General features: G+C 36.9%; 1 protein-coding gene across 4 annotated transcripts in view; it reads right to left on the bottom strand.

Moving 5' to 3' along the window:
* Positions 1-25,366, bottom strand: part of RAB40C (RAB40C, member RAS oncogene family) — a 66,372-nt gene that overhangs the window by 25,689 nt on the left and 15,317 nt on the right. For all 4 annotated transcript variants that reach the window (XM_027863171.1, XM_027863170.1, XM_027863172.1 and 1 more), the window contains exons 3-4: positions 2,725-2,785; positions 394-454 (exon numbers count right to left, since the gene is read on the bottom strand). In XM_027863171.1, coding sequence (XP_027718972.1) covers positions 394-454; positions 2,725-2,785 — 122 coding nt within the window. The remainder of the gene's footprint in view (positions 1-393; positions 455-2,724; positions 2,786-25,366) is intronic.

Consider the following 25,366-nt stretch of genomic DNA (forward strand, 5'->3'; position numbering starts at 1 on the left):
CTGGTCTCAGTGGAATGAGAAAGAAAAATAAAAGAATCAAGAGAAAGTGAAAGAAAAGTGAAGAGGAAACACTTACTTAAAAGTAAGCTACCAAAAACTAATACATACTTTTTACTTTTGTCATTAATGGCAAACTAGAGTTATGTGGCTAAAACATCCTACTCACCACTAGCTATTTTTCCTTGAACACTAGTGAAGTGAGGAACACTCACTTGAGAAGAAAACCTCTACTTGTGGCAGATCATCAGCATAAACTAATGAAGGAAAGGATGTAACATTCTTAAAAGAGGATTAAAACATGTACTTATATACTTTAATTTTGTCATGCTAACAATTCAGATAAAAAAAAAACACTAGAAAATCAATGACAAGAAAAAAAATTTTTAGTTTTACCTGAGCACCCCTGGAGTAGGATCTGAAAATGGTGCAAAACCTCCCCTGACCAGATGTATCCCTGAAACGCAAACAGAATTCAGAAAAGTAACTATATTGAAAACCTAAAACCCCGGCCATTCTTCCCTTTTCATTGTGCTCAACAGGTAGGGGGGGTTCTGCCTCAATGAACTGGGAAGATCAGAGGTAGGTAGATGATGCAATGGATAGATCACTGGACTTGGAGTAAGGAAGATCTTGGTTCAAATCTTGCCTTAGACACTTACTGGTTGAGTGACCCTGGGCAAGTTACTTAAGCCCTCTCAGCCTCCATTTTCTCAACTGTAAAATTGGAATTAGAATATTACCTATCTCACAAACTTGTTATGAGGATCAAATGAAATAACATACGTAAGGTACTTTGCAAACTATAAAGTGTTATAGAAATGATATCACCATTATTATTACTATAAGATTTTATTTTGCATTTAACTTCACCAAAATTTTACAAGGTGTTAAAGATTTAAGATTTAAGGAGGAAGATTTCCTAAGTGTGGGAAGGACTAGCATACAAAGGATGGGGACTAGCTCTTGTCTATTTGCCAGTGATGACAAATCTTGTCAATAGACAAATGTTGTCACTAATATTTGTACCACCTACCTCACAGGGTTGGTTTGAGCAAACTTTATAAATTATGCATATAAGGCATTATGAATTACTGGATGAGAGGTATGGTACAGTTTAGAGGCAGGGGGATGGATGACTTCTCTTCCAGCCCAAAGATTAAAGGTTTATGTTCTAGTAAAACTATAGTTAAGACACATATTAGCTCCATTTTTTTTTCTTTTGCAGGTTTATGCTTTCCTTTAATGTTTGACTCTGCCTGAATTGTTTATTTAATACTTATCTAGTAGGATCTGCAGCAGCTACTTATCAAAATACAGTTCATTGAAAGTCTAGCTAACTCCATGGCTCACATTCTCAGAAGTTGCTATGAAATATTTATTCTAGTATGGCAATGCTTCTTTTAACACATACTGTATATAGCAGCAGAGATGAATTCCTGCTCTGAAGTGTTAAATAAAAGAATAGAACTATTTTGTGCTGTAAAAATTAAACTGTGTCAAAATGAATACATGGATGAAAAATCTAGCCCCTGTGATGAATAAAAACAGTTTCTGGGTAATTAATAATTAATTTATTAATTAGGTTAGTCAACAATCAATAAATTCATGGTCAGTGGTTTTTCTCAGTAACCAAAGGCTCCACGGGAGATCTTGAAAGGTCTTAAATCCCTTCTGAAAGGCAACTCCCTTGACAAGTGAAAATCAACCCTGACTGGTGGATGTTTAATGAGGAGATGGGCTAAAATTAGTCTTTAGCTCCTTCTTCTGAGAATATGGCTTGATCATGAGACTCACATAGGGTAAGGGGAAGCCATCTCCTTTTAGACCTCTCTGGCTAGTTTTTTCCTTCATGAACTGGCTGGCTCTCAGCTCTAATGGAGGGGACGACGAAGGACAAGTTCCTCCTCCAGGCAAAGGCTCAACCAGACTGAACTTAGGAACAAATTTTATCACTCAGCCATGCCCTTCAGAAGGTGATTGACCTTTTCAGGTGTTAGGTTTTAACAAAAACAAAAGGAAAAAGGTGAATCACAAATTAATAGTTATTAATAATAACATAATATTAATTTCTCTCACTCTTTCCTAACTAAAGACTTTTGAATAGGCCAACAACCACCACTGACAATTGCCACTGTGTCAAATACAGATGTCGAGGTGATGTGACTGACCTAAGGCAACTTACTTAATTATCCCTTACAAATGTCTACTTCCGTAGTTCCTTAAAGACATGTCTTTGGAAATATAGTCCCTCTTAATTTTAACTTTTTTTGAGGGATGATACTCTGGAGAAGGATGAAAAGGATACCAAGATCTCAAGTTCTCTCTCTTTTCTCAAATGGACTTGATCTCTTCCAGCTCTAAAAATCCTAAGATTCTAGGAAAAAAATTATCACTTTATAGAGAAAAGAGGAACCGGATCTCTTTAACAATAAAACCTTTGAAGACTGTTTTCTCTGAAACAGAAGTTCTGGTATTACATATTGTGTTTAAAAAACAGAGACTTATTTTAAATGGGCTCATCTGTATACAAGTTAATCTAAATGAGCCATCTTCTTGTATGTATGTATCTTTACTTGTATCACCTAATGAAATTAGGACATAGTTAAGTGTTTTAAAAGTTTCACTTCCTTACCTACCAACTCACCCAATCTTTGAAGGTGTTATACCGCTACTGAGTCAGACAGAAGAGCTTTCAACTAACTTTGTTCAGCAATATAAACTCACCAAAGTTCCAGCTTGACTCGTCTGCCATCCAGTAAAATTGTAGTTGTTTTATAGTCTATCCCTGTAAAAAAACAAACAAACAAAAAGGAGAAATAAAAATCTGAATGAAGAGAATGGGGCACAAGGGAACTAGGATGAGTCAAGACCCAATGCTTGCTAAAAGCATTACCATTCTGCATGGGTCTGTAAAATTGTGTGATGATGTAATTTTATCTTAGTCTCAGAAAGAATGCTGGATTTGCAATGAAGAGGACCTAAGTTCTGCTATTTACCATCAGTAAGCAAGATGCCTCACTTCTCTGGACCTCAGTTTCCTCATTTATATAATGAGAGTTTTGGACTAGATGAGCCATAAGTTTCCTTTCAGCTCTAACTAAATCTTATGAGCCTATTAACAGATACTCCCTCCTCTATTCTCCCCCTCCTCTCCAATGAATATGTTTGGAGCACTAGGGAGCATAAACTGATAAAATGACAAAATCTCAATGGAGAATATTTTTGACTCTGATACTCCAACTACTTACCTTCACTATTTTTCTTCAGACAACAGGACATTTTTTTTAAACACCACTCCTCCCTCTTAAAACAATTTATCTACAGAGCAAAGTCAGTCTTGAAGACATGAGTAGGAACTGAAGTATCTGATAATTATGAACTTTAATTTACTGTCAATTTAGAAACTCCCTGGCAGCATTTAGTTTTAGGGTTCTTCCCTTTTGCTCTGTATTTCAAAGTTTAAAAGCTCAATCACTTTTTTTACCTTTCATAATATTTGGTCCAACAGGCCTAGGGTCATGTTCATTTTCTTTGCTAAATAATGCTTTACATTATTTACTCATTTTTAAGAACAATGATATAGTTGGAAGTTCTATCTACTTGGTTGAAACCTTCCCTAACATTGAGATTTCTCTAGGAACTCTCATATCACTTATTAGTACCACTCATTTGCACTTAGATTGCCTTACATTTATACATTTACACAATTTATACATTTTTTGTGTATATGTCTGAGCTTCATAGCTATACTATGAATTTCTTCAAGTGAAGTGTCTTATTTTTTTCAAGTTGGAAAAGATATATTAAGGAGAAAAATATATTTTGATTTGCTTATTTTACAAAATAAGCAAAAAAAAAAATTTAAAAACATGCCATCTTTCTGTAACTGACAAGACTTTATCAGGCAAAGCCCTTCCTGTAGTCCCTGAATGATCTCAGACAAGATGTCCAAACTTGTGAAACAGAGCAAGCAATCAAAATCCGTGTATTTCACATGTTTCTCATGCTGAAAGATACCAGCTTGATTTATTTCTTCAAAATCAAAATCTTTAAAACCATACATTTCATAAACATTTAAATATGCCCTTTTCACTAGGTTCAATCACTCCAGACTTACACATGATAGGACAAAATAAGAATAGAATAAATGCTTTAACAATGTGAAATCCTAAACTCTCAGCCAAAAAGCCTTCCATCTATGGTTCGAACAATACGGATGTAGATTCTAACAATTCTTCCTCAATACCAATGTCATTCTCTTGTGATAAATGAAAGGTACTTGGCTAATAATTCTATTTTCCCCCACTGTATCCTTACCCCACCTCCCCACACTTTGACATATCAAAAATGTTCAGAGATTACTGACTGCCCATATCTATGAAATTTGAAAGATGGGACTTTTGTAGATATAAATATAAGGGTTATGTGTAAGTAACTGCAACTCACCCCAAACATCCATATATGTATAAGTGTACTTAATACATGCTATCAATTTACATAACTCAACTTCTCACAGAATGAAAGACACTATGATTCAGAAAGTTTTTTTTTTTCCTTTTTTTGTTTTGATATAGCAGGAACAGTGCTAGATTTTAGAGTCAGAAAACTTGGGGATAATTCCATTCATCTTGCTTATTACAAAGGTCACCTTAAGTAAATCATTTAACCTCTCTAGGCCTTAGTTTCCTGATTTGCTAAATGAAAGTGCTGGACTAGATGACTTTAAAGTCCCTTCCAGTTGTAAATCTGTGATTTTATGACCCCCCCCAACTCAATTAAGTTCCCCGCAAAGAGTTAAGCAAAACCTATCAAATGTTATCAAAACCATTTTTTATAGACATAAGAATATAGCTGAAATTTTTTTTCATTTAGTTAATTAATCCAATTCTTTGTGACCTTGTTTGGGGTTTTCTTGGCAAAGATATTAGAGTGGTTTGCCATCTCCTTCTGCAGCTCATTTTACAGATGAGAAAATTGAGATAAAGGGGATTAGGTGATTTGTCCGGGTCACACAGCTACTAAGTGTCTGAGGCCACATTTGAGCTCAGGTCCTCCTGATTCCAGGGTCAGCATTCTATCTATCTGAGCCACCTAGCTGCCCAGCTAAATTTTATTGTATCATAAGAAATGACTATGAAGAATATAGAAGACCTACATGTACAAAAATATCTATAGCAACTCTTTTTGTGGTGGCAAAGAAATGGAAATTGAGGGGATGCCCATCAATTGGGGAATGGCTGAACAAGTTGTGGTATATGAATGTAATGGAATTCTATTGTGCTATAAGAAATGATAAGCAGGCAGACTTCCGAAAAACCTGGAAAGACTTGTATGAACTGATGCTGAGTGAAATGAACAGAACACTGTACATAGTCACAGCAACATTGTGTGATGACTGACTTTAATGGATTTAGCTCTTCTCAGCAATGCAAGGATCTAAGACAACTTCAAAAGACTCATGATGGAAAATACTATCCACATCCAGAAAAAGAACCATGGAGTCTGAATGCAGATGGAAGCATACTATTTGCTCTCTTTTTCTTTTGTTGTTTTCTTTTATTTCTTTTTTGGGATTCCTCCCATTAGTTCTAATTTTTCCATACATCATGACTAATGTAAAAAAATGCTTAATATTAATGTATAAGTAGAGCCTATACCAGATTACATGCTGTCTTGGGGAGGAGGGAGGAATGGAAGGAAGAGAAAATTTAAAACTCAAAATCTTATGGAAATGAAAGCTGAAAACTAAAAATAAATGAATTATTTAATATTTTTAAAAAAGAACACAGAAAAGCATGAAAAAACATATATGAACTCATGCAAAGTAAAATAGGCAGAACCAAGAAAACAATATAACTGTTAAGAGTAATTAAAAAAAAAAACAATAACCCTCAAATGCTGTATAACTATAATGACTAAGCTTGGTCCTAAAGAAGAAATACAAATCTCTCCCTTTGAAACAGGATATATTTAGAAAACTGATAAAAACAAAAGATATCAACACATTTTTAGAAGAGATATATTACTATTCACCAAATAAATTTGCCAGGGAAAGCAAACTTCCAAATGTGAAAATCCATTATGCCAGCAGCATGATACAGAATTAGCATTAGGAAATGCTTTAACCTCTTACTCTTAAATGGAGAAATCTTTATCAACAACTCTTATATGATTTGCAGATATTCTTCTCTATCAGGAAAAGCTGTGCAAGGCAATATTTACTTTACTGACATAAAGCCTTTTTTTGTAGACACAAAGAATATATTACTACACATTCTGAATGAGAGGTATTCATTAGCTCCAACTGCTTCAAACAGAGAAATGGTTGATTAGAACTTATGTTTACGCTTTCATTTACAACAAAACAATAGGAAGGCCAAAAGGTTTTGCCAGAAGGAGAGGGTATAACTTATATGTAATAAAATGAGCCGAGTGAGAAGTTCAGCTGGTGCATGTCCACCAATCTGCTCTCCCTCTTGGTGCTTGGCCAGGAAAATCTGCTTCCCACACAAAGCTGGGTAAAGTCAGATGTGGGAAAACAAATACATCAAAATATCGTAAAGTGTTGAGGTCCTTTGATAAATAGTATAAAAAAAAAAGCCTCTTCCTAGAATAGATTAATGAGTTTCTCAGTATTTGTTTCTGATACATATTGAAAAAGAAATTTCCACTCTACCTTATTTGTGTTTTTATTGTTTGCCTTATTGGAAAGAAAAATCACTGAAGGAGATAAGCCGTCTTCATGGATTACAAGGGTTATGTTATATCCTTATCCACTCAAATTTCCAAGAAAAAGGGATATTTTGTTTGTTCAAAGTACTTTGGGATTATCAAGCCAAACAAAATTAATAATAAAATTTTTAAAATTCAACCAAACCAAATGGTTGCCAAACACAATGGCTGCTAAATTTTACCAAGATGCAGTTCTGAGCAAGCACAGAAATAAACACTAAGTGACTATTCCTTTAGCTATACATTTGCAAGATACATTGGTCATTAACCTCACCTCTTACTCTATTTCGAAATGAGCACAAATTAGGTAGAATTCTGGTTCTGAGCAACACATCTAAGGAGAGGATTTAGTTGCTAAATTTTGCAGACAACTGGAATGTACAGCAGCAGTCATTGGCCTCCCAGACTAGATATCCTTTCTATATTTGGAATAAGCTTTTTGGAAGAAAGGCACTCAATTCTGAAAGACTTCTAAGGTTTTTTTTGCCTATTTTTCTTACCAGCACCCAGCCATCTACTAATAGCTATAAATTTTATTGCCAACAAAAGAAATGGCTTTTTATTTTCTAGGCAATATCAGGAGAGGTCTGCTAAAGGAATTAAAGTGAAGCCCTGTTATAATGCTATAAAAAGCCATGAAACCTATTATCTTAAACTCTATCTCCTTTTAGCATTTAATCACACAGAATGGACAGTTTAAACATTATCTTCAATTAGACACAGGTATATCAGTTTGGCCTTGCTTTCCTATAAAAAAATATATTCTTAGGTTCCTGGGTCCTGCCAATGATAAAATAAAAGTTCTAACATCACAAAAGACAGCTCAGTGTCATCAATGAGTACACCTCCATGTTTTCTCAGTAAAGGCCCCTCTGGTTACTTCTTTTTTTGACAGAATATGTTAGAGTATGAAGCTGGTTCAAGAAGACTTCTGCTTTGCAGAGGTGCCAAGTAGTCACAAAAGCTCTCTGCTCAGGGAGGCAGTAGAACAGGACGTTCCAGCATGTTCAAGGAATCTTAAAGTTGCTAAAATGCAGGCTGCCCTAGGAAACAGTGGAACATCATTAGGAGACACAAAAGCCAAGTTGTTTTGAAATGCCACGTCCAAAGGGAAAAACAAAGAAAACTGGTAGGGCAAGAGATGCCTTCTTGCTCCTGCAAAGGTGGATATGATAAAGCACGAGAGATTCAAGTGAAACAGAAGGGAGTACTTCCTAGGAGTAAGGGCTGCTAAATATTATACTTAGTGAAGGAGGTTATGGCATCTCCTTTGGAGTTCTTTAAAATGGCTTTCCTGTCTGTTATACTTAGCTCCATACAAAGTATTTCTAGAGAAGGGTTCAAGTAAAATCACAAAGAAATCTAAAACTCACCATTTCAAAACATCTTGTGTTTCAAACTTCTCAGCAGAATTATTCAGGCTATTTTCCAAGTAAAAGAAATTGGACAATCAAGCAAAAAGACTTTATAAGCCTTTGATATGTACCAGGCACATACCATTCCTGACAAGATGGACTCTATTCCCTTTCTAATGAATGCCTGGGCTTGGAGTCAGGAAGACTGGAGTTCAAATTTAACCTAAGACAGTTGCTGTGTGACCCTGGGCAAGTCACTTAACCTCTGTCTCAGTTTCCCCATCTGTAAAATGGAGGTCATAATCACACCCACCTCTTAGGGTTGTTGTGAGGATCAAGAAAAGAACTGTTAAGTGCTTAACACAGTGCCTGGCACACAGTAAGTGTTAGCTATTATAATTATTATTATTATTGACAGGGATGATATAAAAAATTATAATCTAAACTGATACATTAGAAGTCCATCTTGCTGGGTATAGACTATGTTTGATTCCCCAAAACCTTAACTATAATTTCAGAATCCCTTACATCTAGCTAGAACTTGGTGAATTTAACAGTTAACATATTCCAAATCTGAATTACTTTTTTCCCTTACATATTTTGTGAACACTTCTGACATAAAACATATTTTGTAGGATTGCAGAATTCTCAACTAATCAGGCCATACAAAAGGAAATTAGATTTCAGTGACAGCTATTACACTTTTCTTGGCCTTTCCCATTTAGATTTGGAAAGAGCTGTTATCAACAGATTCACTTCCTAATTTACCCCATTACAAGTTAATACTGTGTCCTACTGATGTGTGGGTTCAATGAAGCCATGGGAACCAATGTTCCCATGATTCAGTATCTTGTCAACATCAAAACTTTGAGAGAAATAGGACTAGAAAGAGTAATTATACCAGGGTTTGAACCGAAGAAAGGTTTTCACGCATGCTTAAGCACAAGATGATGTTCCTGAAGAAGAGATTCAATTTATTTCCTGACAACCGTGTGACCTCTTTGTTTTCCTCCTTTCCTATGCCTATTGTAATATTGATAATCTATGGGTAACTATAGTCCCTTTGGGTTGAGGCTGGAAAGAATGAGTTGAATACTTTGATCCACAAGTTAATCCCTACCACTGACTCCATGCCCGCCTCTTTTTCCTTACGTCTAGTTGGAACAGCTGCACTGAAGTTGATTAGGTCATTTTCTTTTCCTCTCATCTAGTCAACAAGGCAAGTAAAGTGATGTCTCAAACGCTCACTGTTGAAATAAAATAAGAGAGAAATTGCTGTAACAGGCTACAGTTTCTTCTCAGTCCTGAAGAACTGCACTGTTTATCACATAGTAAAACAAGCTCCATTTGTAAGTCCTCCAATAACTGACCATCACCATTGTTAAAGTACACAAGCACCTTACACGAAATATCAGAGGGTAAAGTTTCAAACTCCAGCCAGTCAGATGGCTTACTTCAACTGAAGAGCAACTGTGCTCTATTGTCTATAATTAGAAGTTAATTTTCACCTGGCTAGGTGCACCAATCCTATCACCTTAACAAATCCCTTTTGCAGCTGTGCCTAAGAGAAAATAGTTATGTTCTGCATCTATCACTAGATGTCGCTATTGGAAAACAGCTCTCAACTCCTGTGCTATTTTCTCAGTTTCCTCACAACATAGGCTTTTTCTTACCTTCCCCACCCCAACCCAAAGTGCTATCTGCTTCTTTTCTGGAGTGACTTTGGAAGAAACAAAACTGCTTATTCAAGTAGTTTAAAACTGGCTTTTCTGTGGTAGTCTGAGAAAGCAGTATCAATCAAAGAATCAGACAAGTCCAGAACTACAGCAGAAAGAAGACGCCTTTCTATTTCCTCAGAGGCAGGGCCAGACCACCTGAACTTTTGGGAAGGAAGAGCCATTCTCCAGTCAGCTCACGGTTCTGCCTCATTGCATCATAGTCCCACACTCTTCTTTGGTCACATCTTCTTCCTCAACTATAAAGTGATGGGACTGTTCTAGATCAGGGTAACACTGAATACTATAAATGGAGCTACCCAATGTCTATGGGTGCTTCTATGTGCCTCCTTCCAAGGTTGGGAGTTCAGAGGGAGAGGGAAAGGAAAAAAGTAAGGTGAATACAATGGCTGGAGAGAGGTACAGGGTCACCAATAACTGCCAGTTTGTCTACTGTCTGGATCAGAGGTTCCTAACTTGTAGTCCAGGAGCTTAAAAAACATATTGACAAATACATTTCAATATAATCGGTTTCCTTTGTAATCCTAGGTATCTTATTTTATACATTTAAAAATACTATTGAGAAGGGATCTATAGGCTTAATCAGACTGCCAAAGGGGTCCACAACACAAGGAAGCTTAAGAATTCATGATCTAGATCAGAAGTGTCAGACTTGTGCTGACCAGATTGAAATGTAATCTCGAAATGTTTAACAAATAAGTTCTTCTCGACTTCTTTGTCCTTCTCTTACCTCCAAAAGTTCAACAGTTATAATGTAAATTTCTCCAGTGTTCTCTGTTCATAAGCTATTTACAAAGAATAGCTACTAATACATAACATAGAGTTTATTGCTAGACTACTCACACCACCCAGCTGCAACCTTTTTATGCACTTGAGTTTAAATTCTTAAATCTTCTGAGTTCTGCATATATGCTTTGTTAAGTTAATTTGGGAAGCAATTAGAGTGTAAGGTGCTCTAGACTTTGTTATCATAATCTTTCTTTATGTACACTGGAATGTGGTTTCTCATCTTTCCTTGGCTAGTACACCACTTTTCTCCAACCCCTGCACCCCATCCAAAATGTATTCGTGACAATCTATACTGGTTTGTCTTATATTCTTTTCATATTACAAGCTCCAAAAAGACAGGAATTACCTTTTGTATATATGATAATGCTTGGCACATAGTAAGCTTTTAATAAAAGTTCACTGATAGATTGACTGACTTGTCTCCTCTTTAGAATGTGAGCTTGAGGGCAAGCACTGTCTTTTGCCTCTTTTGGATCCACAGGGCTTAGCACAGTGCCTGGCACACAGTAGGTGCTTAATAAGTGCTTATTGACAGACTTCTGTGATTATGCTGCATCTCCAAAGTCAGTCACTCTAATGTATATTTTCCAGAAAACTATTAACCTATCCTTAAAACTAACAACAGCATGAGAAGAGTACTACATCCCCCGCCCCAATTCTTCTGCTTACTCAGTAGGTCCTGATCAACAGGGTCAAAGTAGCCTTAATTTCGGCTTTCCTCAATTTAATATGAAAGCATTCTCAGTTAATAATTGTGAGAAAAAATGCTAAATAAATTACTAGAAAATAGCAACATTAAAAACTTCCAAAATAAAGTGAGGGATCCCATTAAGTCAAGTCATCAGCAAACATTTATTAAGCATTGAATATGTGGCAGAAACTGTGCTAAGCACTGGATACAAAAAAAGGCACAGTGTCTTTATCCTCAAGGAGCTTACATTTTAAAGATGAGGACAACATGTAAACAGTTAGTTAGACAAAAGATTATATTATATATATATCAAAGTAGATGGAAGATACTCTGAAAGAAGAAGGCAGCTTTAGAAGCTGGGGAGACTAGGAAAAGCCTCATGAAGTAGGTGGGATTTTAGCTGAGTCTTGAAGGAAGTCAGGGAACTAAGAGGTAGAGGAACGGAAGCAGAGCATTCCAGTTGTGGAGTGAGCTGATAGGAAGCCAGAGTGCCATGGCAACGCTCCATAAGCAGGTCAGTGATGCTATAACCCAGTGTGTAGAGAAAAGTGTAAGAAGACTAAAAAGGTAGGAAACCACCAGGTTATGAAAAGCTTTAAGTGCCTAACAAAGGAGTTAATATTTGATCCTAAAAGTAGCAGAACCACTGGAATTCATTGCGCAAGGGGGATGACAGTTTGGCCTATGCTTTAGAAAAACAATGTTGGTGGCTGAGAGGAGAACAAATTGGAGTAGGAAGAGACTTGGGACAGAGATACCAGTAATTGTTGTTTGTTCTTAGTTTTCAAAGCAGACCAAAGACATCATAAAGTGATGCCTTGACTCGTGGATGAATTGGATTTAAGTGAAGCAGACTTGCAGAAAGTGGTCAGCCTCACTCTCTCTTCCAGAGTCATAGAAGTCCTGGCCAAGACAAAAAGTCAGGTTGACTGGAGATGTCCCAGGATTCAATGGATGACTTTGGCATCTTTGATGTCTGACCAAGCTCTAAGCTCTCCACAGGGCCTGCTTTAGCCTCTCACTCCACCAGGGGGAAGTCTTCACACGCTTGGAGTAGACACCTCCCTAACTCACTGATGGGTCTGTGGCCTGTCAGTTACCCTCAACCTGGTTTAACCCATCTGCTGAGACCATTTACTGGAGTGTGGCTGCTGTACATGCTACAGCTTCTTGAAGCCACAGGTGACTGTTGAATACCAGGTACACACCAAAGGTGAATGAGCAGCCCTGAAAATGGACAAGCAAACCCTCACACCAGAGGTCCTAGTCCTCCTAGAAAGGCTACTGAAATAGTCTGGGTAAGAGGTGATGAGAGTCTGAAGTAGGGTTGTACTGTGTGCACAGTAAGAAAGGGAAATAAATCAAAAATGTTTTGAAGGCCAAGGTTTGGCAATGGGTTGAATATGTGGGAAGAGAGCAAGAATATTAAAAATGACACTGAAGTTGCAAGCCTGGGTGACTAGGAGGGTGGTGCTGTTTTCAATAGTAATAGGGAAGTTGAGAGAAAGGGAACATTTGGATAGAAAGTTAATGAGTTCTGTTTTGGACATGAAGAGTTTTGGATGTAGATGGAACATCCAATGCAAGAAGTACAAAAGAAGTTGCTGAGGGTAGGGTTGGAGCTCAGAAGAGAGAATAGGGCTGGATACACAGATCTGGAAATATTAAAGTAAGAAGGATAAAGGATTTCTAAAAAAAATTATATAACCACCTTAGCCTTACCATCCAATAGATGTCTATTTCTCCAAATAGCAGACAGTAATTAGCCCAGAAGGTGTTTTGTCTAAGACTCTGGGGACATGAAAGTACTGCAGTGGATTTGGACTTTCCTCAGCTACAGAGACTAACAATGACGAGGATGACCCATTCAACCCCAGAGAGGGAACCATCCAACACAAAGGGATAGATTATTCTTGCTAAACAACCTAGGGCAAGCTACATTCTTCTCTTCTTGCCAAGAGATAAAAAAACACTGCGCTTGAATAACTGAGCTACTACTAAAAAGAGAAGTCAAACAAGGTAAGATCCTGGAACATAAAGCTTCATTTGGGAGATAGAAGTTCACTTAAAATAGAGCACATGCAATGACACCTGCTCCCCATGAGAAATAAGAAGGATCAAACTAGGAATAATGAGGATATTTACCTAAAAGAAAAATCTGAAAAGACTGAGACTTATTTCAAGACAGTACTTAAGCTGATCAGAAGCTAATCTGAAACATTTACTCAAAAAACTTTGACCACGGCCACAAAGAGAATCAAGTCTGTCTCCTTTTTTTGTCTGCAATCCCTCTATTTACCAAATTGGTATTATCAGAATTAATAAACTGTGCTTTAAATGTTTTAAAAGTTAATTTTTTTAAAGGCAATTGGGGTTAAATGACTTACCCAGGGTCACACAGCTAGTAAGTGTGAAGTGTTTGGTCTGAGGCCAGATTTGAACTCAGATCTTTGAACTCAGTAAATTTTTTAGGGGTAGCTAGGTGGTACAGTGAGCACTGTACCCTGGAGTCAGGAGGATCTGAGTTCAAATTCGGTCTCAGACCAAACACTTGACACTAGCTCTGGGCAAGTCACTTAACCCCAATTGCCTCTCAAAAAAAAAAAAAGTCAATTTTTGGTTTACTGTAAAATTTAAGCATTAATTCCAAAGAGGCTGACAAATCTCTTTAAAATGGCAAGAAATCAGGTCACTAAGAAAATTATGTTTCACTTAAAAATCATTTGGGGAAAGATCAATATTCACTACAAAAATTTGGTAACTTCCCTAATTGTTTTGAACAAATATGTTTCTCAAGTTAATTTTACATAACTTATAGGCAAAAAGGTAATCTGTGACCTCTTTCCCTCACTAAACAGAGAAATACTAGATCTATTGTACATTCTTTCTAACGCGGAGGAGAGGGAGTGTGTGAGGGGAAAGCTGCCTGAACTCCCAACTCTAATAAGCCAGTTATTAGATCAGACAATTAGGCTGTTGAGAAGAGTTACAAGAACCAATTTCCTTTCCATCCTTCCCTTCTCACGCCCCCTCCACCCTGAATAAGGAGACAACTTAAAATCCTTATATTCAACCCCCTTTTCCATAATATCTCTCAATTCCTATAACTGAAAGAAAATGCAGGTCTTTAATAGCATTTCTGGAGAGAGAGTACAACAGATACGGAGATGCTGAAACAAATGGGGTAGTGGTAGTGAAGGAATTCTATCAGTTTCTAAACTGGAGAGTACTTAGCAGTGACATGCAAGCAGTACGTTTGCACACAGGCATTAGAGAACAGGCACCAAAACAATTCTGAATCCTACCAGACTGAGGGTAAAATCACTGCACAGGGGCAGCTAGGTGGTCCAGTGAGTGGATAGAGCACCGGCCCTCAAGTCAGGAGGACCTGAGTTCAAATTCAACCTCAGACCAAACACTTGACACTTAACTAGCTGTGTGACTCAGGGCAAGTCACTTAACCCCAATTGCCTTGAGAAAAAAAATTACTGCACATAAATCATTTCTCTACTTATAATTTCTGCTTCTATCATGCATCTTAGGCATAGGCTTTTTTACCCCTTCAGTTATCTTTTAAAATTTTTATTCTAAATTTCACAAATACCAAAAAGGAACATTTCACACTCAAAATACAGAAAAAGAGGATCAAATGTGAAACCAAAAATCTATTATATATAGCTCACTTTAAAAAAGAAAGACACTATCCTTTTAACAAATAAGGGTAGTCAAGCAAATCAAATCCATACTTCAGCCATGTCCAAAAGTATGCTTCATTCTTCAGGTCTGGTTCTAAAAGAGTTATTTTGAATGGCAATATTATAGTTTTTAAAAATAACCACTACTAAAGGAAGAAATTTAAACAGTAATATATCTGCTCAAACCAGACATCTTCTGAAACACATATCTTTGGTCCAATGGTCTTAATCCTATTGAGCAGCTGGGGAGAAAAACCCTTCTTGCAGAACTTAGCCAGGTCCAGCCTATGCCCTCTGAATAGCTAATAAAAAACAGGGCACATATGCTGTACTTGGAAACATGCATTCTCCAGGAGCCAAATCCTCAGGGAAAAGTTGCTATAATCGTATGCATTCAATTCAAGCTGCCAAAAGGTTCCCCTCCTCCATTTTGTATAGAACATGTATTAAAATAAACCTCTCTCATCTTTATACTGAATCAGTAGAGTCACAATTGCACCCCTGCATGTTGAACTCAGATAGGATTATAGGGGTTCATTTCCCACCTGCATTTTTTTATACACTGCAATCTATTGTCATATTCTCAACCCTCCGATTAGAAGTGCTAATGCGCCATACTAGCTAATTATAAAAGTGTGAAGGCCTATTCAGCAAGTGAAATCTGGTAGTTAATAGCATTAAGCATGGGTCACTGACTAATTCTGTATGATATGAGTTTATAGACAAATATCCAAAATTTGAATGTTAAGAATGGATAATCATTTGGAATTCTTCCTTGGTGAATGCTGACGATGGCATGCTTGTCATTTAGAGGTCACCTGTGAGCCACTTGGGTGCCTGAGGCAAAGGATTTCAGAAAGGAGCCAGATGGTTCTATCTGATACATTTGGATTGTCCAACTCCCTCTCCAAAAAGAATATGCAATTCCAGTTTAACCACTTAAGACAATATTATTCCCTTCAAATTTCAATTCCATTTAGTATTTTGTTATAAATGGAACTATTTCTTATAGTGTATAAGATGCTTACTAGCAAAACTGGATATCACTTAACTAGTTAACCTAACACTAACTAAAGCTAACCTTTCCAAGAACTTCATATTAATGAGTCTTCCCACCAAATCTGCTCTATTGTCCTGCTGATTAAAAGCTCCAGTCTTCTCTTTGCAATGCAGCTCTTGGAGTCCCAAAAGTAGGCAGTTACTAAGGTACTGCCTAGAAACAGGCTTCCACAAATACTGCAATTTTGCATGTTACATAAAAACAGCTGAAAACATCCCCCAGTGACTGTGAATGTATTACTAACAGCATTAATGCCAGCAGAGCAGCTCAGTCTTCAACAATGAAAGACACTGAAAAAAAATTCTTTGGGGGGAAGGGGAAATAGAACATAAGAATATCAGATCTGCATACAAATAGGCTTGGGTATGGGCAGAAGTCCTGTCCAGGCACACGGGTAAACTGAATGATCAGTTAGGTCTTTTCCCATCTCTGGTCCTTATCTCCATCTTTTCATATCAGAATTAGATTTTCAAAACAACAACAAACCGCAAGAGCTAAGAACAAGCACAAGGCTTTATCATAGAAAGCTCTTCCCAAACGAAACCACATCGTGGCAATGATCCTCCTCACCCTCATCAAATGCTTATTATAGGTCTCAATTTTCGAAGAGTACTTGAAAAATTCGAGTTTACAACAAAGGCCAATTTTTAAAAGTATTAATATCTTTACTTATTTTTTTGAGTAAACTATAGGATGTAACCAATGAATTGTGAATAATGAGAGTAAAAAGAATCAAAGAACTGTATAATAGGAAGACACAATGGACTGGTCATGTGGAAAGGAAAGATCACAGATAAATAGGGCACCCCACAACAACAGGAAGAAGCAAAGAATGTCTCCAGAGCATTATGTAGAACCCTTTTATGTGAACTTTTGGGGGGACATGGACAATATTTAGATAGGGTAAGTAGGTATAGATGGATTGTTACCTGCATTATTATTGGAGGCAACTTCCACAGTCCCCCAATACTATAAAGGGGAGGAGGAAGGAACATTTTCTAATCTTGTCTCTGGGGTTAAGTATGGTTGTTTGTTTTTTCCTGGTCCTGCCATTTAATTCTGTGTATTGTTTTCTTGGTTCTAATTACTTTACTCTGCCTCAGTTCACAGTAGTCTTTTTATCTACCTCTAAATTTTTCATGGTCATCATTTCGCACCATGCAATATTTCATGATATTCAAGTACCAATTTGTTTTGCCATTCCATAATGGACATGTGCTTTGTTTCCAGTTCTTTGTGACCACAAAAAGTGCTATTATTAATATTCTGGTGTATGAGACCTTTTTTTGTGTCTCTGACCTCCTTGGGACACATTCCTAACAGCGGAATCTCTAAGATATCAAAGACTATGGGCATTTTAACTATTTTCTTAGCATAACTGCAAATTGCTTTTCAGAATGGCTAGACAACTCTAACAATAGCCTATTAGTGTGCCTGTCTTCTACAGTGCCTCTGCTCATTGACAATTCTCAACTTTCTGTTATCTTTGCCAATTTTAAGGATATGAGGTGAAACTTTAGTGCTATTATACTTTGCATTTCTCTTATTTATTGGTGATGTGGAAGAATCCTATATACAGTTGTTAATAACTTGTAATTCGTCCTTTGAGAACTGCTTGTTCTAATCCTTAGCCCACTTGTCCAAAGGGGAATAGCTCTTAGTTTCATATGTTTGGCTATATATGTGCATATCCTACATATTTTGGATATCAGAGGTAATTTGATATGAAGATTTTTCCTATACCACAACTTCCTTCTTATCTCAGTTGCAGTGATTTTGTTCCTACAAAAGTTTGTCATTTTCATGTAAATAAAATTACCTATTTTATCTTTTGTTTTTATTTTCATCCATTGTTAGATTTTAAAACTCTATATCAAATACTTGTGAAAGGTATTTGATATGGTTCTTTTAAAAAATTTTTATGATATATTACTATTCACGCCACAGATACATTTTTGAGCTTATTATGGCTTGTGATATGGGATGATAATTTAGACCTAATTTCTCCCTGCTTTCCAGTTTTTCCAGCACTTTTGTCAATAAGGAGTTTTTTTCCAAGTATATTAGGCTTACTGAATACTAGGCTATTGAATTCAATTGCAGAGAAAGAGCTTCAGTATAAATCTTCATAAATGAAGTCCTCTATCACTTCTGTATTGTACTTTTGTGCCAGGCTTGTGATGTTTCCCAAACTTCTCATCTATTTCACCTTTCTGTCAAAATGGTCTGTAGCTTATACACCGATTACAAAATTGCTTCTAATGATCACGCCCAAATGTTTTCCATCATACTCCCCTCACCCCTGATCTCAGTTCCTAGACTTCCTAGTGTATTGCTACTCTACACCACCCCTCCTTTTAACCAATTCTTTTCCTTTCAATTTTGAGAGCTGTATTCCAGATATGGGTCCCATACCAAGTCTCACCAATACCTATGAGGACAAATTTGTTTCCTTATATTCACTATGCTTGTCACTCATACTTCGTACATTTGTGTAAAGATAGAAGGGGCCCTGAGTTCTATTGCTAGGTCCTTTCTTGGATTTTGTTTCCTGTGAATTGAGTCAAATACTACTATTCTTCATCCTACATTTTAGCTCTCTCTAAAATATCTAGCTTTATAGGTAGTTTTCTCTTTTCTCTCTCCTCTTTAAGATTAGATTTGTAAAACTCCAGGCAAATACTCCACAGTATCGCCACAAGTCTATTTCAATATTTTAAGCAACAGTCTAGAAATACAAAACTTAGACATCATCTTTTTAACCAGCTGTTCATTTTTTAAAATTATTTATTTATTTTGAGTTTTTCACAATCACTTCCATAAGCTTTTGACTTTTAAATTTCCTCCTCCTCCCTCCAAGATGGTATGCAATCTGATATAAGATATATATATATATATATATACACATATATACACACATACACACACATTCCTATTAAACATATTTTCACATTAGTCATGTTATAAAGAATTAGAACCAATAGGAGGACTTGCAAGAAAGAGGAAACAAAATAAAACAGAAGGAAAAAAATGCTTTGATCTGCATTCAAACTCCACAGTTCTTTCTCTGGAAGTAGATAGTATTTTCCATCATGAGACTTTTGGAGATGTCTTAGATCCTTGCAGTGCTGAGAAGAGCTAAATTAGTTATAGTTGATCATCGAACAATGTTGCTATTACTGTGTACGATGTTCTCCCGGTTCTGCTCACTTCACTTAGCATCAGTCCATGCAAGTCTTTACAGATTTTTCGGAAGTCTACCTGCTCATCATTTCCTATAGCACAAGAGTGTTCCATTATATTCATATGCCACGACTTGTTCAGCCATTCTCCAACTGATGGGCATCCCCTCAATTTCCAATTCTTTGCCACCACAGAAAGAGCTGATACAAATATTTTTGTACATGTGGGCCTTTTTCCCACTTTTATGATTTCTTTGGGATACAACCCTCGAAGTGCTATTGCTGGGATAAAAGGTACGCACATTTTTATAGCCGTTTGGGCACAATTCCAAATTGCTCTCCCAAATGGTTAGATCATTTCACAACTCCACCAACAATGCATTAATGTTCCAATTTTCCCACCTTCTCCAACATTTATCATTTTCCTGTTTCGTCATGTTAGCCAGTCTGATAAGTATAATGTAGTACCTCAGAGTTGTTTTGATTTGCATTTCTCTAATCAATAGTGGTTTAGAGCATTTTTTCGTATGACCAGACAGCTTTAATTTCTTCATCTGAAAACCAGCTGTTCATTTTCTAAATTTGCCTTTTTTTCCTGAGGCCCCTCCCTTTTAGTGGCAAGAGTAATGAAGACAGAACATGTGTCCCTAAGGTTTTCAATTTTTTGCCCAATACTTCATAATACTTAAAACACTCCAAAAACAGCATTTCCATACACAGAGCAGAACACAAAAAAGAATTTTATATGAAATCATAAATCTCCATTTTATAATGTTATTCTTGATGAGTAAAACCTGTCCTACTTGTCTATGCTTTCTTCAGTTCTCTTTTGAGCATAAAAAAAAATAGTACAATAGTCTTCTTCTTGGGAGCATTATTATTAACTTGCGCCCCCCACCCCCAACTAAAAACCAAGAAAAGGAAACAAACTCTCGTAACAAATAAGTATAGTCAAGCAAAATGAATCACTATAGTGGCCACATTCAAAAATGTATGGCTCTGCACCTTCTATCCACAACCTCTGTCAGAGGGTGGGTAGTAAGATGTTTCCTGGGTCCTATGGAAATATGGATAATCATTGTATTGATCAGAGTTCTTAAGCATTCAAAGTTGTTTGCACTATGACGAACTTTGATAGCCTTAGCTCTTCTCAGCAATGCAAGGATCTAAGACATCTCCAAAAGTCTCATGATGAAAAGAGCTATCCATATCCAGAGAAAGAATATGGAGTTTGAATGCAGATCAAAGCATACTATTTGCTTTTTTCTTTTCTCTTCTGTTTTGTTTTGTTTCCTCGTTCTTGCGGGTCCGCCTATTGGTTCTAATTCTTCCTTACAACATGACTAATGTGAAAATATGTTTAATAGGAATGTATATATATAGCCTATATCAGCTTGCATGCTGTCTTGGGAAGGGACAGGGAGAAAAATTTAAAACTCAAAAGCTCATGGAAGTGACTGTGGAAAAATGTAAATTAATTAAAAAAAAATATTGAGCAGAATGCTCTCATAAAAACCTGGAAAGACTTGCATGGGCTGATGCAAAGTTAAATGTACTGTGTACAAAGTAATAGCAATATTGTAAGATCAGCTATGAATAACTTAGCTATTGGCAATGCAATAATCCAAGCCAACTCTGAAGGACTAATGATGAAATGCTATCTATCCCCAGAGAAAGAACTGATGGTGTCTGAATACAGATTGAAACATACTTTTTCATTTTCTTTATTTTTCTTGAGGTTTTTTTAGTCTGTTTTCTTCCACAACATGACTATTATGGAAATGTTTTGCATGACTACATATGTACAATATATATCAAATTGCTTGCCTTCTCAATGAAGGGTGTGGGGTGGGGAGGGAGGAAGGGAGAGAATTTCGAACTCAAAAGTTTTAAAAATGAATGTTGGGGCAGCTAGGTGGCGCAGTGGATAAAGCTGCAGCCTTGGAATCAGGAAGACCTGAGTTCAAATCTGCCATCAGACACATGACACTTACTAGCTGTGTGACCCTTGGCAAGTCACTTAACCCTACTGCCTAGCCCCTCCCCCCCAAAATGTTAAAAATTGTATCTACATGTAACTGGGGAAACATAAAATACTAAGTCAAAAAAGGAAAAAGGTAAAATTTTAAAAAGCTTAAGGAAGTGATTATTGAAAACTAAAAATTAATTAATAATAAAAAAAGAAAATAGGTTTAATATGAATGTATATGCTGAGCCTATATCAAACTGCATGCTGTCTTGGGGTGGGGGGAGAGGAGAGATGGGGAGAAAATTTGAAACTTAAAATCTTTTGGAAATGAATGTTGAAAACTAAAAATAAATGAATTTTTTAAAAAAAGACCTTTATGTATAAAGGAAAGGAAAATTGAATATCACAAGATTATTCTGTACCAACCAAAAACTGTAAGAGGAGGAATGTGTTCTGAAGAGCAAAGTAGCTCAAGATGATTTACCCTGCAAATCTAAGCCTAGTGAAATAAAAAGGGGGGGGGGTTTGAATTATGAACAAATGCATAAAATTATAAAGGACATAGTTTATATTGAAAATTATTTTTAAAAAATATTTTTTTAAATTTACAGATGCCAGGTAAGAGCCTCTGTTCTAAGGGATCCTAGAGATGGAAAAGTGTGATTAATATAATCCACCTATTTCAGAAAAGCTTGGAAAGACTTACATGAACTGATGCAAAGTGAAATGAGCAGAAACAGGAATAGCAACATTGTTCGATGATCAACTATGACTGACTTAGCTCTTCTCAGCAAAACAACTATCCAAGACAGTTCCAAAAGACTCATGATGGAAAATGCTATGCACATCCTGAGAGGGAACTGATGGAGTCTGAGTGCAGATTGAAGCATAGTATTTTTATTTTATTTTTTTCATAGTTTATTTTTCCTTTTGTTTTGTTTCTTCTTTCACAATATGACTAATATGGAAATGTTTTACATGATTGCACATATATAACCTATGTCAAATTGTTTACCGTCTTACGGAGGATGGAGGGGAAAGATGGGAAGGAGAAAATTTCGAACTCAAAATGTTATTTAAAAATGAATGTTAAAACTATTTAAAAGAAAAAAATTTAAAAAATAAATATGATCCACCCTTAAATATTACAAAATACAAAACACTTCCTTACAGCAAGTTCGTGAGATAAGTGCCCAACCAATGTTACATGCTAAGTAAGTCACAAAGGAAGATTTCTTGACAGTTCAACAATATTTTCAGCCCATAAGGAGGCCTCCAATGGTGATAGCATACTCATTTAACTCTGCTGTTTAGCTCTTACCTGAAAAGAAACTGGGATTCTGGGTTATAAACCATAAAAATTAGATACATGAGGATAGTGCTCAACTCTCATGATGCCCCCAATTTTTACTCCACAAATATTGGTATTAACTTTCCAAATTATGCAGTGCCACTGAATCACTCTTTAGGAGTGAACTAATTTAAATGATGAGTCCCTGGAAGGGAAGAAACTGAACACAAAGCAGCTCCCAAGTTTCAGGTGGGTGTGGAAGTCACTCTACCAAACTGCTGACTGAATCTTAAGAGGTAAGAGTATCATTACCTAAATTGCTGACTCAGTCACCTTTAAAAATGGTTTTGCAATGAGTACAAAAAAAGGCAATGTTGGAGAAAAAAAAGGAATTAAATAAAGAGGAAATTTCGACTTTTATCTTTTGAGGAATAATAATACTGTTCTCCACTAGTCAACATCTTAGTAATTTGGAGCTGTAACTATGAGAAATCCATTTTCCTGCATAACAATTTGATTCCACTAGGAAGTAGAAGCTGTAAAAAGAAGGCTGTTCTGAAAAGATGGAAAAACAAAAAAGATGGTCATGCTCTTGGCCTGGAGCGAAGTGGTGTCTGTCATCTTTCTGCAAACTCCATTTTCGGCAGCAGGAAAAGATTTAATACCTTCTCTGTGAAAATCTAATCATGTTTTCAGGTTTCAGCTTAGAATCAAATTTTCAAGACCAATTTAGTCATGAGGCTGTCTACATCTCCATTTGTGACTTCACCCACTTCTTTCAGTTCAATTATCACTTCTCAAGTCTATATCCCTCTCCTCAAGTCTATATCCCTCTCCTCAACTCTAGTCCTGTACCTTGAAATATCTGTGGGACAATTTCACTTGCATTCCCCATTGGTACCAGAAACTGAGCATGTCCAAAACTGAATTTATATCCCCTCAATTCCCCCCACCCCAAACCTTTCCAAAATGTTCCTCCAAATTTACCTATTGCTTTAAGGTGACACTTATTACTCAGGTTCCTTTGAAGATGACTGACTCAGGTTCATAACCTGGGAGTCATCTTTGCCTCTTTTGCCCCCCCCATCCCCCATCCCAAATAGTTGCCAAGTCATTACAATTCTATTTCCACAACATTTCTTATATCCATCTTCTTCTCAACACTAACATGATTACTACCCTAATTGAAGCCCTTACAACCAGTCTTCTAGGCTGTAATGATCTAACTATTATACTCTTTGTCATTCTCTCCCTTTTCTAATCCATCCTCTTAAAAAACTGCTTAGGCATAGAACTGACCACTCCCTGATCCTCCATTCAATGGAAACTGCTCTCTCCAAGATTACCAATGCCCTCTTAATAGATCCTGAGAAAAGGTTGTTGGATCTAGTAATTAAGAGAATCACATCAGAAACCAGAATGCAAGAAACTAAAAAGTTACTGGAAGGTGAGAAAGTAGAGGCAGAGTATGGATTATTCTTCTGAGAGTTTGGCAATGAACAGGATAATAGCTTGAGAGAATGTCAGGATCAAGTGAAGGTTCTTAAAAGCTGAATCAATCTGAACTTGTTTGGAGGAATTAGTGAAAGAGTGAAGATAAGAGAGGGGGTGAGGAATGATCAATATGGAGAAAGGTCATCTGTTCCTCAGTAATAAAAGGAAGAGAGTATATGGGTAAAGACATACAGGGGTTGTGAGACATCAAGTGGGACAGAACAGAAATCTCATGATGCATGACCTCTATTTTCTTAGTCATGTAGGAGGTGAAGACATCTTGTTTGTTTGTTTTGCTTTTTGGTGAGGCAATTGGGGTTGACTTGCCCAGGGTCACGCAGCTAGTGAATATTATGTGTCTGAAGCTGGATTTGAACTCAGGTCCTCCTGACTCCAGGGCCAGTACTCTATCCACTGCAGCACCTAGCTGCCCCAGGTGAATACATCATGGAGGAGCACTGGGAGCTTGAGGAGTTAAAAGGTTTGGAACAACTGTTTAGGGGAGTGGGATAGGGTCAATTAAGCTTTTAGAGCTATAAGGAACTGCAGAGATGATCTAGACTCACTACCTTCATTTTGCAGATGGGGAAATTGAGGCTCAGAGGTTAAAATAACTTGCTAATGGTCACAACTAATTACTAGAATTCAAGCCTCTTATCTCCAGGTCAATGTTCTTTCCGTTTCACTATTCTGCTTCTAAGAAAGGAGCAGGGGAGAAAAAGGATTAAGGAAGCAGCAAAAAATTTAAAAAGTGGGCTCAGATTCTTAAAATCTAACCACTGCTCAGATTCCTTAAGAACCTAGCCAACACTGGGAGCTAGGTAGCTCAGTGGATAGAGCTCTGGCCTTGGAGTCAGGAGGACCTGAATTCAAATCCAGCCTCAGACACTTGATACTTACTAGCTGTGTGACCCTGGACAAGTCATTTACCCTGACTGCCCTATCAAAAAAAAAAGGCACAAAAAAACTGTAAAAAAACAAACAAAAATAAAATTATTCCGCCAATACCTGCCATATATTAAAAAAAAAAAAGAAGAACCTAGCCAATAGCTCACAAATGTTCAGATTCCTTAAGAGTCTGGCCAATATGGCAGATCTTTAATAAACCTTGTCTCTGGCTGAAAGAAGGCTTGGGTCGAATTCATTTCAGGCAGGACTTGAGTCTCTTGCTCTTGGTATTCTGGGGTCCCAGCACCCTACAACCTCTATGCCTCAACATATGGTTCTCTGAGAACCCATGTGTCATAATTTTGAGGTCCCAGCACCTCGAGCATCTAAACCTCAACATTTTGGTGGCCCATAAGGGGAAGCTGCCTAACCCCAAGTTCTTCTCTAGCCAAGACTGGAAGGTATGTAAGCCTCCCCTGCCTTT

The sequence above is a fragment of the Vombatus ursinus genome, unplaced genomic scaffold, assembly GCF_900497805.2.
Source record: "Vombatus ursinus unplaced genomic scaffold, bare-nosed wombat genome assembly UNPS02014770.1, whole genome shotgun sequence".
Classification (NCBI taxonomy): domain Eukaryota; kingdom Metazoa; phylum Chordata; class Mammalia; order Diprotodontia; family Vombatidae; genus Vombatus; species Vombatus ursinus.